Here is a 17,165-nt window from a genome sequence, read left to right on the forward strand (position 1 = left end):
TTCTCTCTCATTTGTGATTTTTTTAATGTGGGTCCTTTTTCTTCTTTTCTTGAAAAGTCTTGCTAGGTGTTTTTCAATTTTATTAATTTTTTCAAGGAACTGGCTCCTGGTTTCACTTATCTATGTTTTTGTTTCTGTATCATTTTTTCTGCTCTAATTTTTACTATTTTCCCTTCTTCCATTGGCTTTAAGCTTCATTAGTTCTTCTTTTTCTAGCTCCTGTACGTCCAAGATTAAGTTGCTTACTTGAGATTTTTCTTTCTTCTTGAGGTAGGCCTATATTGCTCTATAATTCCCCTTATGACCACTTTCGATACATCCCAAAGGTTCTGGACCATCGTGTTTTCATTTTCATTTGTTTCCATGTATTTTCTTATTTCTTCTTTAATTTCCTCATTAACCCATTCATTCTTCAGTAGCACGTTCTTTAACTTCCATGTATTTGTGGTCTTTCCCAATTTTTTCTTGTGGTAGACGTCAAGTTTCATAGAGTTGTGGTCAGAAAATATGCATGGTACGATCTCAATCTTTTTATACTTGATGAGGGCTGATTTGTGATCCAGTATGTGATCTATTCTGGAGACTGTCTCATGTGCACTTAAAAAGAAAGTATTCTGCTGCTTTAGGATGAAATGTTCTGAATATATTTGTGAAGTCCATCTGGTCCAGTGTGATTCGAAGCCATTGTTTCCTTGTTGATGTTCTGTTTAGATGTCTATTCATTGGTGTAAGTGGGATGTTAAATTCCCCTATTATTATTGTATTATTATTAACGAGTTCCTCTACGTTTGGTATTAATTGTTTTACTTGTTTGGGTGCTCCCATGTTGGTGGAATATATATCTATCTTTGTTAGATATTTTTGTTGGAGAGTCCCTTTGCTTAGGATGCCCTTCTTCATCTCTTGTTATAGGTTCAGTTTAAAATCTATTTTGCCTGATACAAGTATTTCTACTCTGCCTTTTTTTTTTTTTTGGATGTCCATGGCATGATAAATGGTTTGCCATCCCCTCACAATCTGCAGTTGTCTTTAGGTTAAAAATGAGTCTCTTGTAGGGAGCATATAGATGGGTCTTGTTTTTATCCATTCTAACACCCTGCCTTGTGATTGCACTGTTTAATCCATTTACATTCAAAGTATTATTGATAGATATGTATTTAGTTTCATCATTGCTTCTGGAGATTTTCTCTCTTCCTTTCTAGTCTTTGTCACTTTTGGTCTTTCCATCCTACTCAAAGAGTCCCCTTTAATATTTTTTGCAGGGCTACTTTAGTGGTCAAGAACTCCTTAATTTTTGTTTATCTGGGAAACTCTATCTCTCCTTCTATTCTGAATGATAGCCTTGCTGAATAGAGAATTTGCAGCTACAGATTTTTCCCATTCAGTGTGTTGAAGATATCATCCCTTTTCTTTCCAGCTTGCCACATCTCTGTGGAGAGATCTGCAGCTAGTCCTGCGGGTCTTCCCTTGTAAGTTAGAGACTTCTTTTACCTTGCTGCTTTAGGATTTTTTTTAAATCACTATATTTTGCAAATTTAACTACAGTATGTCTTAGTATTAGCCTGTTTTTGTTGATTTTAATGGGAGTTCTCTGTGCCTCCTGGATTTGGATTCCAGATTAGGGAAGTTTGCTTCCCCAGATTATGGAAGTTCTCAGCTATTATTTCCTCAAATAAGCCTTCTGCCCCTTTTCTGACTACTCGTTTTCTGGCACTCCTCTGATATGATTGTTATTACATTTGGTGGAGTCCCTGATTTCCCTACGTCTATCTCATGATCCATAATTATCCTTTCTGTCTTGTTCAGCTTCATTTTTTCCCCATTATTCTCATTTTGGTATCACTTGTTCATACCTCTGCTTCTTCCATGTTTGTGGTCCTTACATCTAGTTTGTTTTGAATCTTGCTTATTGCATTTTTCATTTCTGATTGTTTTTAAGTGCTTTTATCTCTGTGGTGAGGGCCTCCCTGAAATCTTCCATTCTTTTCTCAAGGCCAGCAAGTATCCTTATGATTGTTCTTTAAATTCTCCATTAGGGATATTACTTATATCTGTTTCACTTAGATATCTGCCTGTGACCTTTTCTTATTCTTTCTTATGAGATGAATTCCTCTTCTGTCTTGGCATTTTGTCTAAGTCTCTTTTCTTCTGTGCATTACAGAAGCCTGTTATGTTTCCTGCTTCTGACAGTAATGGCCTTATGAAGAAGAGGTCATATAGTGTCCAGGGCGTGGTGCTTCAAAGAGTGTCCCTGGTGTGTGCTGCATATACTCTGCTGCTGTGTTTTGGCTGCTCTATCCTTTCAGGAAGTCATCTGCAGAGGCTGTCCTTGGTGGGAATGGGCAGTGTTGGGCCTTGTCCAGAGTGCAGTAAGTTTTAACTAGGTGTGCTCTGGTTTGCTTGTTAAATATGACCTGATGCTACTTCCACTAGGACCAAAGCCTTTCAGAATTCTGTTCGGGAGATGCGGTGCATGCAGGGGTTGCTGCTGGTTTTCTGGGGAAGGGGCCCACTGGGCTGGGACTTAGGCACACTTGCCTGAGAAAAGCAGTACAAGCAGAGCGCAGGTGGGTGGGACTTGTGAGCAGGTTAGGCAGCCAGTATCAGTGCTGTGCAGTTTCCTGAAGCTGGTTTGCGCTGTGGGTCTGGGGAGGGAAATGGCACCAGCTAGCTCCTTTGTCCCCAGAGAGAGTCTCCATGCTTGCTCTCAGGGAAGCACTCCCAGAAGAGCAAATAATCTCCCCTCTCAAGTGTCGGGTGTTTTTCAGACTGCTCTTTTCACACTGCCTCTCAGTTGCTTGCCTGCCTGAAGCCGGACGGTGCACTTTGGGCTCTATCACAGTGAAGCCTACTGACTTTTAAAACTCCAAACTTTAAGGATGTGCTATGGTGGGGGGCTGCACTGGTCTTTTGGGTGAGGGTCTGACCCTGCTGGGATGGATGTAGGTTTGACTGAGAAGAGCAGCCACACCAGAGTGCAGGAACATGGGCTTTGGAGCAAGCAGGCTAAACAGCCAGTATCCATCTGGGTTAGCTTCTCTGTGCCTATGCGTGGGTGGGGGGATGGGGGTATGGGGGTGTTGGGGTTGAGCTGGGAAATGGTGCCTGCCTCCTCTTTTGCCCCCAGAGGGTCATCTCTGTGACCACCACCTCTCACAGATGAGCTCCAAGAAGAGTGAACAGTCTCTCCCTTGTGCACCTTTGGGTGATCCTTCCAATCACTTGCTGTCTGTCTCCAGGGTGCTTGCCTGCCTTTTCCCCAGGAGTAGGGCAGCACCCTCAGGGATCTAACCCAGCTATGCTGGCCATCCTCTAAAATTCCAGTCTTTGAACCCTGCTGATTGCAAAACCTCACAAAAATTAGCCCCTCTGGTTTTCTCAGCCAATGGTTTTGGGGAAGGGTTCTCTCTGTTTGTTTCCCTGTATGTTCCCCACCCCCTCCTTTTTCTGCTACCATGGCTCCCTCCCCTCTCCACACCCTGGAATCCTGTTCTCCCCCAAACCACATCTCCATACCTCCTACCATCCTCCATGTGGCCTCTTCTCTCCCTGTAGTTGGGCAATTTGTTCTGTCAGTTGTCAGGTTGATTTCTTGGGTGCTCAGAATGATTTGATAGTACCTACTTGTGTTCCAGAGACTAGACAAGCCTACGGTCCTCCTAGTATACTGCCATTTTAGCTCCTCAAACATTGCATTTAATTCTCATATCTCCTAAGTTTAGTTACCTACATCTTGTTGTTGTTGTTGTTGTTGGATTACACGATCATGGAAAGTTTTCTGATTACAGACTGATTATTTGCTAGACTGTCCCTCCGTTTAGGATTATAAAATGTTGCCTTATAATTAAACAGAGGTTATGTATGCATCTTGGCAACAGTATCATAGGAGTGTTGCTGAGTCTGCTTCATTGCATCCTAACAAATGGCACAGAATTTCAATTTGTTCTATTACTGATGATAGTCATTTTGATTAGTTGATTAAGGTATTTTCACTCTAAAATTATTTTTTCTTCTTATTAGTTAAAAATTATCTGGAGAGAAATACTTTGGTTTTATGTTAATATCCCATTCCTTCATTATGTTTTCAATTTATTCATTCGTGTATTTATATGAATATGAAATCATGTTTTCCTATCATGTTAAATGGGTTATAATCCTTTACTGTCACTATCATTTATAACATTCAGATTCCCACGGATTTGATTATTGGGAACTGCAATTGTGTCCCTTTGATAAATCTCCATAATTCCTTGAACACCTCCTAATTTTCTCATACAACATGTTCCAAGCTCATTTTTATTTTCTTTGCTTTAGATCTGGAATCAGTCATTCCTTCAAAATGCCAGTTCTTTTTTGTGAGGATTAGTATTTCTAAAACATGATCTGGGTGATACATGTGCTATTGTTACTAGATTTTTTTTTTAAGAGCAGACATCAAGGCCACGCTAGCATCTTAAGAAACGTTCACAGCCCCTTTGCTCTTACCTACAATTTGCTATATCCTCACCAGTTCTGGCTCCTGCAATGGCATGAGCTTACTAATATTTCAGTCTCAGTAGGGGCAACTTCTTATGCTATGGCTTAGCCAATGATTTCTAAGTTCCCAGGTCAGTAAGATTTTTAGAGTTCCTATTGTCCCCCTATTTTATTTGCTGCTACACAGCTACTTCATGCTACTTAGTTCTTTGTTAGTAGATTGGTCCCACCTGCTGGTATTTTTGGTGCATTTCAGTTTGGGAAACTTGTGGAATATGCTTTTGCTTTTTTGTTTGTTTTCCTAGTTTCACTCTGTATTTTGTGAGAGAACTGGGGGAGGTTGAAATACCATGCTGATACTTTCACCATTTGATTTCCATCCTCCCCCTTATTCTTAAAACATATTCTTCCCTAGGTAAGACTCCATCTTATTTTGGTCCTTGTTTCTAATATTTACTTCCTTCCTGTTTCTTCTCACCACATGTCACTAGTTTCTCCTCAATTACTCAGCCTGTAAATATGAGAAGTACCCTTATCACTCTTTCAACTTCTTTCTAAATGACCTGTTCATGGTTTTAACTTCTACCAATAAAGAGATGGTTCACACATTTTAAATTCCTTGTCCTCAGATCAGGACCTTTGTAACTGTGCATTTAATTCTAATGGATGATTCAGAATCTCCAAATTAACATAAACTGCCCTCAAGACTTCTCATTTTTCTGCTTTCCTAAAATATTTGCCTTTCTCAATATCTGTTAGTAATTATGATATCAAAACTCCTACAAATAATTCTTCACATCTCCTTTTCTCTCTCAATCTTAATAAACTGGTATAGATTATAATGAGAATCATTTCTAAATATTACTATATTATTGTTCCCTCTGATAGATTTTACACTCATTTTAAGATAATTTTTACTACCCATACTGCATAAATCAACTTAAAATGTAGTTGGTTAACATTTATCACAAAGCCCCAACTCTTGAGTCATGATTGCACAGACTCATTCATACACATTCCTGAATCACCTGGCCTTCTTTCCCTTATGCTTTAGCCTCAATGTATTTTACTTTCTTTTCCTTATGTCCAAAACATTCTTCCTTTAGTCCCAGCTATTTCTTTTCTTTTTTTTCTTTTTTTTTCTTTTTTATCCTTCTCTCAATATCCTTATTCTTGTCTGTTTGTTGCTTTTCAAGCTTCCCTCTATTCAAGTATCACTTCATTTGTTGGCCTGAAGTTTTCAACAAGCTCGTTACATGACCATATTCATATCCCTCATAACTATTTCCTCAGAAAACTTTTCTTTATCAGAAAGTTTCTTCTCCCCATGTATTCCCTATTTATTGCCTTCCTGACACCTATCGTAAGCTGTTCATACTTTGTTTATTCTTAGGTCTACTTTTAAATTTTCAGACCCTGAGAGGTTAAGATATTTATGACATATCTATCTTGTTAGCCATATATAAGACTAACACAATCCTGCAACACAGTAGACATCTATTACGTATTCTTTGAATGAATTTCATCTCAAGACTCTAGTAAACCCTCAGAAAGTCATCAGCAATATTCACTTTCTCTGTAACATTTAATGTAGAAATACTAAGTACATTTTCTACAATATCAAATACTCCTCTTTAAATAAGATAAAAACAGAGAGGGAGGCAAACCGCAAGAGACTCAACTCTAGGAAACAAACTGAGGATTGCTGAGGGAGAGGTGGGTTAGGGGATGAGGTGACTGGGTGATGGGCACTAAGGAGGGCACTTGATATAATGAGCACTGGGTATTATATGCAGCTGATGAATCGCTAAATTCTACCCTTGAAACTAATAATACAGTGTATGGTAACTAAATTGAATTTAAATAAAAAATTAAAATAAATAAGTTTAAACAAGTACATTATGTATTTAATAAAAATATTCTTACTCAAGTTGCATTGCAAGATATTATATAACAGTGACTGTCACAAACGTTTCCCAGAGGAAGACATAGATTTGATAAAAAATAAAATCTTACATTGCTTCAGAATTCATTATGCATGTAATTCCTGGACAGTAACAACTGTAGATATTATCATATGTTAATCCCACATTAATTCCAATCAACTGCACCATAACAACTGAAAATGCATCTAAAGTTATCATCTGTGGGTACTAAATGCAAAAAACAAAACAAAGCAAAACGGAATTATTGCCTAAGTTATTTCTTCACCTCCTTGATCTTTTCTTTTTGGCCATAATACCTAAATGCAAATACAAATTTAAGAAACTACTCTGTCAAAGCTCATTATTTTCTTAGGGATATGGAAAATAAGAAAAAAAATAGGTAAATTTTGTTTATCTTTTTGAGTTATTGTATTTCTAATCCAAATGGCACTGACATAACAAAATAAGATTAATGCTGTCATATGTTTTTATTATGTATTAAATTCCAATAAACTTTAAAAGTTTTTTGAGAATGTGCACTGTTTCAGTAACTATATTATTTTTTAATGAACACTTAGAAAAAAATACAGATTCTTAAGGGTTGAATTTGCAATCAGTTTTGACTTCAGAAATAGTTTTGTGAGAGAGTCAAATTTTTTTAAAGGCAGAATACTATAACACTTTGTAAGTAACATTTTTTTCTTCAAAAACCAAATAAACGAACAACAAACAAAAAACTTGGGGAGTAATGCTGACAGCAAGACACTAACCCCTGGCAACCTATAATCTTTTTACTATCTCCGTAGTTTTTCTTTTTTCAGAAGGACATATAGTTGGACTCATACAGTATGTAGCCTTTTCAGATTGGCTTTTCTCACTAACCTCTATGCACCAAGTTTTTTCCATGTCTTTTCATGGTTTGATGCTTCACTTAAATAAAAAAATCATTGGATAGTATTCCTTTATATCAATTTATTCTAGTTTGCTTAACCATTCCTCTGTTAAAGGACATCTTGGTTGCTCCCAATCTTTAGCAATTATGAATAAAACTGCTATAAACTCATCTGTAGGTTTTTGTGTGGATATAAGTATTCAACTCATTTGGAAAATGCCAAAGAGGACAACTGCTGGATTATATGGTTAAAAAAAAAGAAAAAGAAAGAAAGAAAAAACCAAACTATGAACTTGAATAGATATTTTTCCAGAGATAATATACAAAAACAAAAAGCATATGAAAAGATGTTCACTATCACTAGTAATCATAGAAGTGCACATCAAAACCACAATGACTATCACCTCATACCACTAAGGATGGCTGCTATTAAAAACAACAAGAATAGAAAACAATGTGTGAGTAAAGATGTGATGAATACAAAATGTAAACAGCTGGTGGGATTATAAAATGGTCCAAACACCCTGAGAATAAGTATGATGGTTCCTTATAATATTAAAAATAGAACTACCACATGATCCAGCAGATACCTACTTCTGGTCTATATCCAAAATAATTGAAATCAGTATCTTGAAGAGCTATTCACACTCCCATGTTCATTGCAACATTACTCACAAAAGCCAAGGTACAGAGATAACCTGTGTCCACTGACCAATAAATGGATTAAAAATGTCATACATATGTATATATATGTATACACACACATATATACACACACATATGAATATTCACATATAAAATAAACTCACATATAGATAAATATTATTCAGTCATAAAAAAGAATGAAATCCTGCCAATTGCAACAACATGGATGAACCTGGATAACCTGGATGAAATCATGCTAAGTGAAACAAGACAGACAGTAAAGACAACTATAATATGATTTCTCTTATATGTGGAATTTAAAAATATCATACTCACTGTATGATATGAAACAGAGAGTAGAATGGTGGATTCCAGGGGCTAGATTGTCTGGAATGTGGGGCAAGTTGGTCAAAAAGTACAAATATTCATTTATGCAAGATGAAAAGTTCTGGAGATCTATTTCACAACAATGTGAACATACTTGGCACTATTGAATTGTACACTTAAAACTGGTAAAAATGGTAAATTGTATGTTATTTGCATTTTACCACAATAGCAAAACACTTTTAAAATTATAACATTTGAGTTTCAAAGTCTTAAAAAAAAAAAGAATATTCTTAGAAAAATTTGTCAAAACGTCATGGCAGATATACTATACATATTTTCTTCTTTGAAGTGGCTGTTTCAAAACATGATATTAATTAGTGAATAGATGGGAATAAAATGCATACCAGAGCAATTCCTGCAGCAAACTTTGGATTGCATGCCATTCCATGATATGTTGCTCCCACATAATTAAGATGGTCCCTGTAACTAAATAATAAAATTTTTCTTTTGAATAAATGCATTTTAAATTATTACTAACTTGATGACATTGTAAGAATTGGATTTCTCAATAAAGCTATTTTTTTAATACAAATATTACATATCACATCTCATGCTTTCAATCATTTCGTATTTGGGTAATCTCCCACAGTTCCTGAAAAGTTAAGTTCTAAAGTCTATTTTAACATTATAGGATACACAGCCCAAAATCCGGCAGTGCCTAATCACTCCAAAACAATCACCACTGTTGTCACCACTGGATAGATATAATTTGAAGATGTACAAGTCAGGATAGCTTACTGCCATGATTTGCTCATAGTGAACCCCTAATGCATGTAAAAAATGCTGGATTGGAGGACAGGAATACAAAGAGACAGAATACTCAGTAGACTCCTCAAGAAAAAAAGTGCTAGAACGCAACAAGTGTCCTCATACATTTCAGTCCTTAGTTATTGCAGCCCCTGAGTCCCCAGAACTGACCCTAAATTCCACAGGAAACACCAATAGATTTATAAATCTATTGCATATTCTTCAGATCTTCAGAATTCTTATTATTTCCATCTCAACAATCAAACTATCAACAGAAACCTATATAAAGACTCTGGGAAAAAAAATAGTGCAAGTAGTTAAATAGCTACACCTCGTGTCAGTATAGCTATACCGACAGTAACCACATTACTAATTTGATATATTGTATTTTAACCTGCATTATATGCAATTATTGCATTCTGTTAACTAATGTACATTGTGTTTAAAGTTCAAATGATAGTTTCAATTATTTACCTCTGAGAAAAATCCTTAAAACCATTGGGTTCCCCTGTTTATCTCAAGGCTTTCCAAATTTTCAAGTTTCTTACATTTCCATAGATAAAAAGGCTAGTGGAGAATAATGACTTACTGCGACTTAGTGTCTTACATTGTTTTCAGAATTTTATATTTTGCATTTTGTCAACACAGAATGCATGTAATCCTTTTTTGAAGTGTCTTGTCATTACATATAACACAATTTGTATATAATCTTGATAGCTAACATATGAAATAATTTGACAAACCCTATGTCAATACAAATACAGTACTTACATTAATAAGTATGCCATATCATGGGACCTTTGAAACAAAAATTGTTCTTTCCATGACACAAATCTTTGTAGTACTTCATTTGCATCCCCGCTAAGTGAAATCTTATTTTGATCTGACCAGAGCTCCAAAGAAGTTAGTATAATTGTCATGTTGAGCTGGGAAAACATCTGCAAATAGAAGATACATAATATACAGTATTTAGGTAATCATAAATATAACACTACATCTCTATACATAATGATAATACATTCAATTTACTCTCTTTTGGAGATGAAATTCATTCATTGATGATGAAACCAGTTGGTAGGATTACATTTTTTAAAAACTGGATATGCTATTTATACAAACAATATTACTGCATTAATAGGAAAAGTTTCTTTAAATGAAACGTAAACACTTACCGTGTTGATTAGACCAAAGATATGGACAACTTTCTCAGCTGCAACCGCCACTTCTGAGCCCATATAATCAAACTGAAAGACAAATTTTGTTTCTTAATCGCTAGTGAAAATTATTGAACTATCACACTTTAAATGGATATAAAATGTTAATGGAGTGCTCAACCCAAAGGAGAAAAAAGTTAAGATTTACCTAGTATTAGCAAGTTTCCGATATAAATCTAGAGAATTTATATATTAATCAATAATCTCAAAATAAGAAGGTTGTGATTAGCTTCCTCTTCACACATACAGAAATTAAGAGTCAAAACTTAAGTTTACAAGATTGCAGAACTACTGAGAATAAAAACCAGAACTCAAGGCCCAACAAACTAAACTACTATGTCTTTTTTTTTTCTATAGTATGCTGCCATCATTTGTCTTCATCCCACTAAGAGATGACTATATATCCTGGATAAGCAGTGTACTTTCTAAACACAGAGCTCTGAGGACCATTACAGCGAGTAATTTCAAGAATATGTCTTCATTCAAAGGAACAGAAGTCATAATATTTTCTCTAAAAATTTCTAATTATGTGTATGTACACATTTCTGAGTGTTAGCAAAAAACATAAAAAGTGGCAAATTTTATCTTCAGTAATCTTCAGCAAGTCTGCCAAAACTACTAACAGAAAATAAAATGTAATGGATAAGGTTTTCTGATTTGGACAAAAGAGATGCTATTCTCTTAGGTCCTTACAGACTTCCTATACTTTGTTATTTCTCTGTAGGTAACCCTTCCCAATAAACTATATTATATATTTACACAATGCAGCATGGGTGATATGAATGAAGGTGATCCTTTGCAAAACTGAACACATGAAAAGCAAGACAAAAGAATATAAATATACGACTATGGAAATAAACCCATATATGTCAATAATCACAAATTATCAACAGACCAAATACTAGGTAAAGGGCAGAAACTTTTTTTAAAAATCCACTATACACAAATTAAATTAAAAACTTCTAAATTATGAGTACATAGAGATATTGAGTCAAGCATGAAAATATATACCAGGAAAATAATAGACAAAAAGCATATGTTATATGATCATTACATTAATATGAAAAAGGCTTGAAATCAAAAAGTGCACATAATAATTATCACAGTGCATTAATAAAATATTCAATTATCAAGAAAGATGGAAGTATTCTAAACTTGACTATAACTAATAGCAGAGCAACAAAATGTATAAAACAAAATTTAATAAAATTGTAAGTAGAAATTGACTGTCATAGTGAGGACTTTTTACATAGGTCTCTTAATCTTTAATAGATCAAGCAGACAAGTTAAGAATAAATTCAAGAGTTTTCAAATTAAATAAAACTTTAGATATACTATGTACATATAAAAGCTTATATAAAACAAGACAACTTTTTTCAAATATCTATGGAGGTTTTATATAAATTGACATATTAGGCCATAAAACAGTTTTTTGACTATAAAACATAGGTGTCACTTAGATCACATTGTCCAACCACAATGAAATTCAGATATAGTAATACTTAGTGTTATTTGATAAAAATACTTACAGTAATACTTGATAAAAAGTATTTTAATGATGTTATTTTTACTTACATGGATAACTCTATAAAAACTCCATGATACAATTTACAACTTGCTTTCAAATAGAGAACACACATGATAATAGGATTAATGTTAAACAGTAAATCTAAGAAAAGAGAATATAGGTGTTCTTTCCTTATTCTTATTCTTACAACTTTCATGAAAGTTAGAAAATATTTCCAAATAAGACATTTAAAAAATGAAGATAAAGGGTGCTTGGATGGCTCAGTCAGTTAGGCACTCTGCCTTCAGCTCAGGTCATGATCTCAGGATCCTGGGATCAAGCTCCTCATTGGGCTTCCCTGATCAGTGGAGAGTCTGCTTCTCCCTCTCCCTCTGCCTCTCCCCCTGGTTGTGCGTTCTCTCTCTCAAATGAACAAAATCTTTTAAAAAATGAAAATAAAATGAAGATAATCTCATATGAACAAAGGCTGAAGAGATTTCATCAACAGGCTAAACAAAAATATCAGAAACACAGACCTACAAGAAGGAATGAAGAATTTGGGAAATGTTAAAATGTGGGGGGGGGGGCGAATGAAATGCTTTTTTTCTTTCCTTAATTTCTTTAAACAATTGAATATCTTAAAATAATTCATCTTGTGGTTTATAACATATGAAGAAGTAAAAATATATCACACTAACATCGTGAAGGAGTTCTATGGAACTTTACTGTTGTAAGGCTCTTGCATTGTATGTGAAGTGGTATAACATTAATTCTAGACTGTAACAGGTTAGGAATGTGCATTGGAAACCCTAGAGAAGCCACTGGGGTAAGAGGTAGGGGATAAAGGGGCATAGCAGAAAAAAACAATATAGCAGATAAAAACAAATGCTGAAAATGACCCACTAATCCAAGGGTAACAAAGGAGGGACAGAGGAGTAAATCACAGGTGGCAGAAATAGAACACTAATAGGACAGCAGCACTTAACCTACATCCATTGTTACCAGTAATTTTGGTGTACACACTTCAACTGAATGTTCTAAGGAAAGACAGAGTTTATCTGACTGAATTTCAGAGAAAAAAAAGCCTATTAATATTTGTTTACAGAACCACACTTTAAAATTGAAGACAGATAAACTAAACATAAGAGAAGAAATACTAATCATGGCATATTTTAAGGAACTCTTGGAGTTTTTTGTCATTGTTTTGGGTTTCTTTGTTTTGTTTTCTTTTGTTTCCAATGATGTCATTTGCATTGAAAATGCCTTCTGTTGTTATTGGAATGGTTAAGAAGGTATCCAGCTAAGTGGGGAGAGGAAGATAAGCTGTCTAGATTTAATGTTAGCAAGCTCATGGGAGTGGCTGTGGCAAAGCATAATTCCACTACTTGTGATCTCAGTTTTAGGCCAAATAGTATTATTCCTCCTGTAACAACAAAAGTCGAAATCTAAATGCTCCCGGGGTCAGTTAAGATGGCAGAGTAGTAGGAGGACCCTATGTTTGCCTCATTCCTGGAACACAGCTGAATAAATATTGGATTATTCTGAACACCCAAGAAATGGATCTGAGGACTGACAGAACAAACTGCACAACTGGAGGGAGACAAGAGGTCACATCATGGAGAGTCGGAGGTGTGGAGACATGATTTTGGGGAGAAAAGAATCATGGGTGCTGCAGAGAGAAGGGAGCCCTGACTGTGGAGAGAGGAAAGAGAGAGAAAGATGGACAGACAAACAGGCAGAGAGAGAGTGGGAGAGAGAGGTCCACAGGGGATTATAGAAGGAAAACTTTCCCCCAAATTCATGGACTGGGAAAAGAAGAGAGGCTGATTATGCTAAGTGTTTACAACCAACAGAGTTCAAAGACTGGAGTTTTATAGCTCTGTGCTGTGGGTCCTGTGGAGCCCAGTGGGTGCTGCAGTGCTCCTGTGGAAAAGGAGGTTAGATGCCAAGAGCTGATGCTGCAATCTGAAGATCCCCAGGGATACACTGGGAGAGACGTTCCCCCTTTTTGGAGTGTATTTGGGAGGGGCCTTTGCCTGTCAGAGACAAAGAGCTGATGGGTGCCATTGTGCTCCCCCCTGCCCCTTAAGCATGGCGCACAGACACGGCCAAGGATGGCTAACCTGGACTCAGGCTTTTTGCTGTGTGTTACTCTAAACTCCCAGTTCCTATGCATTGGTGTGACTGCCCCTTTGGGACAAACTGGCATAAGCCCCAGCCTAACAAGGCTCTCTCCCAGAGGACCAGTACAGGTCTGTACCACAACAAGTTCCAGAGGTTTGGAATTTTGAAACTTATCCAGTGTGTCTGAGATAAAACACAGGTGCACTGCACTGCCTGGCAGGCAGATAACCCAGACACAGACAGGGAGAAGGCAGGGATCTGAGGGATGCCTCTGACACACAAGAGAAGACTTTGCTCCTCTGTGAGGGCTTCCTGGATGGCAGTGGGTGAGAATTCACCTCTCTGGAGACAAGGGAGAGGGTCAGCACCACTTTTTTCTCATACCCATCAGCGGAGATTGACTTCAGTGAGCAGCATAGCCCCATCAACAATGGACGCCTGAGCCGATTACAACAAGGCATGCCTGCTTACATTCTGCAGGTGCTTCTTAACTAGGGCAAGTGTGCCTGACAGCAGAGGTCCCCTACCCCAGAAGACGAGCAAAAACCTCAATTTGCACCAAGTCTTCTGATCATAGTGCTGTAAAGATTCAGCTCTAGTGGAAATATCGTCAGGCCTCTTTTAACAGGAACACCAGAGCACACCCAGTTAGAACTGGTCACATTCTGGACAAGGTCCAAACACTCCCCACTGTAGGCAAGGAGAAACTGCAGAGGACTGACATGAGGAAAAGACAGCCAAAATATAGCAGCAGAGTGCACACAGCATATACTAGAGATACTTCCTGAAGCACCAGGCCAGGAACAGTATATGACCTCTTCTTAACAAAACCATTACTCCCAGAAGCAGGAAACATAACAGGCTTTCCTAACACAGAGAAAAAGACAGACACCTAGACAAAATACCAAGATTTCTTTCATCCCAAAAGAAAAAAACAAGAAAAGGCCATGGGATCTAATCAAAACAGATATAAGTAATATGCCTGGCCCAGAACTTAAAGCAACAATCATAAGGATATTAGTTGGGCTTGAGGAAAGCATAGAAGACACCAGGGAGTACCTTTCCACAAAGATAAAAGACTTAAAAACAAGTCAGGCTGAAACAAAAAGTGCCATAACCTAAATGCAAAACCAACTGAATGTAATGACCACAAGGATGGAGGAAGCAGAAGAATGAAGAAGTGATACAGAAGCTAGAATAATGGAAAATAATGACACTGAAAAGAAGAGGGAAAGAAAAATATTGGATCATGAATGTGGACTTAGGGAACTCAGCGACTCTATAAAGTGTAATAGCATTCATATCATACACGTACAAGAAGAAGAAGAGAGGGGAAAGGGACAGAAAGTTTATTTGAGGAAATAATAGCTAAACTTCCCTAATCTGGGGAAGGAAACAGAGATCCAAATCCAAGAGGCACAAAGAGCTCCCATCAAAATCAACAAAAGCAGGCCAACACCAAGATGTACTGTAGTAAAATTTATAAAATATAGAGGTAGGGAAAAAATCCTAAAAGCAGCAAGGAAAAAGACATCCCTAACTTGCAAGGGAAGACCAGTAAGGCTAGCAGCAGATCTTGCCACACAAACTTGGCAAGCCAGCAGACAGTGGCATGATATATTCAATGTGATGAATGGGGAAAATATGCAGCAAAGACTACTCTATCCAGTAAGGTTATCATTCTGAATAGAAGAAAAGATAAAGAGTTTCCTAGACAACCAAAAACTAAAGGAGTTCATGACCATGAAACCAGCCCTACAAGAAATATTAAAGGAGACTCTAAGAGTGGGAGGAAAAGACCAAAAGTGACAAAGACTAGAAAGGAACAGAGAAAATCTCCAGAAACAATGACTTAAAAGGTAATACAATGGCATTAAATTCCTATCAATAATCACTCTGAATGTAAATGGAATAAATGCTCCAATCAAAAGACATAGAGTGTCAGAATGGATTAAAAAACAAGACACATCTCTGTGTTGCCTACAGGAGACTCATTTTAAACCTAAAGAAACCTGCAGATCAAAAGTGAGGGGATGGAGAAAGTATCCTGAAAGGATCAAGGGGTAAAAAAGTCCTTAATCTACATGGGAAGACAGATCAGGTTCACAGCACATTTGTCCACAGAAATCTGGCAGGCCAGATGCATAGGGCAGGATATATTCAATGTGCTGAATGGGAAAAATATGCAGCCAAGAATACTTTATTCAGCAAGGCTGTCATTCAGAATAGGAGAGATAAAGAGTTCCCGAGACACATAAAAACTAAAGGAGTTCATAACCACTTAACTAGCCCGGCAAGAAATACTAAGGGGGACTTTTTGAGTGGGGGAAAAAAGACCAAAAGCAGCAAAGACTAGAAAGGAACACAGATAGAGCTAGTAAATTAGCTAGTAAATTAGATTAAATGATTTTAAATATATTAATTGGACACAATGTGAACTTCAAAATTAAATTGAAATAATATATTTCATTCATATGTGGGAAAACATTATAAAATAACTTATAAAATAGCATATATAAAACAAAGGCATATGAATATACACATGTATACATTAAAAAACAGGACAGTTCTGCATATAATTTTTCACCTGAATATAAAACTATGTGTGTTTTTCTTTATTATTTCTTGTCTGTCTATTCTTTACTGTTACTGATTTTTTTAATTACTTAAAGATCTAAATATTTCCTTTTATTTTTAAAAATATTTCCTTTTATGAACAAAATCATGACATTATTATTAATCATTGACACAGTTTATGCAAAAATATCAGTGATAAAGGACAAATCTGATTGTTTAACTTGCTACTCATATGACTTTGCTCAAACTGACCGTATAAACAAGAATTTCCATAATTAAATGGACTTTCCAATGAATAAATCTCATTTTTGAAATACAGAACTTACACTAGAGAACCCAAGCAATTATACAGCATAAAATCATCACATAAAAGATAATATTTACAACAAGGATCTCTAATTGAGTAATAAAATAGCTTGTTTTAAAATGGAAATCCATCCCAATCAAAATACCAATGACATTTTTCAAAGATCTGGAACAAACAGCCCTTAAATTTTGTGGAACCAGAAAAGGCCCTGAATCGCCAAGGAATTGTGAAAAAGGAAAAACAAAGCTGGGAACATCACATTGCCGGATTTCAAGCTATACTACAAAGCTGTGATCACAAAGACAGCATGGTACTGGCACAAAAACAGACACATAGACCAATGGAACAGAATAGAGAACCCAGA

At 36.2% G+C, this 17,165-nt stretch overlaps 1 protein-coding gene across 1 annotated transcript in view; it reads right to left on the reverse strand.

Annotated features, from left to right (window-relative positions):
- Positions 1 to 17,165, reverse strand: part of LOC125283696 (A disintegrin and metallopeptidase domain 3-like) — an 86,695-nt gene that overhangs the window by 27,338 nt on the left and 42,192 nt on the right. The window contains exons 8-11 of the mRNA XM_057303369.1: positions 10,245 to 10,316; positions 9,844 to 10,010; positions 8,670 to 8,751; positions 6,493 to 6,629 (exon numbers count right to left, since the gene is read on the reverse strand). Coding sequence (XP_057159352.1) covers positions 6,493 to 6,629; positions 8,670 to 8,751; positions 9,844 to 10,010; positions 10,245 to 10,316 — 458 coding nt within the window. The remainder of the gene's footprint in view (positions 1 to 6,492; positions 6,630 to 8,669; positions 8,752 to 9,843; positions 10,011 to 10,244; positions 10,317 to 17,165) is intronic.

Source organism: Ursus arctos, unplaced genomic scaffold (assembly GCF_023065955.2).
Source record: "Ursus arctos isolate Adak ecotype North America unplaced genomic scaffold, UrsArc2.0 scaffold_27, whole genome shotgun sequence".
In the NCBI taxonomy this organism is placed as follows: domain Eukaryota; kingdom Metazoa; phylum Chordata; class Mammalia; order Carnivora; family Ursidae; genus Ursus; species Ursus arctos.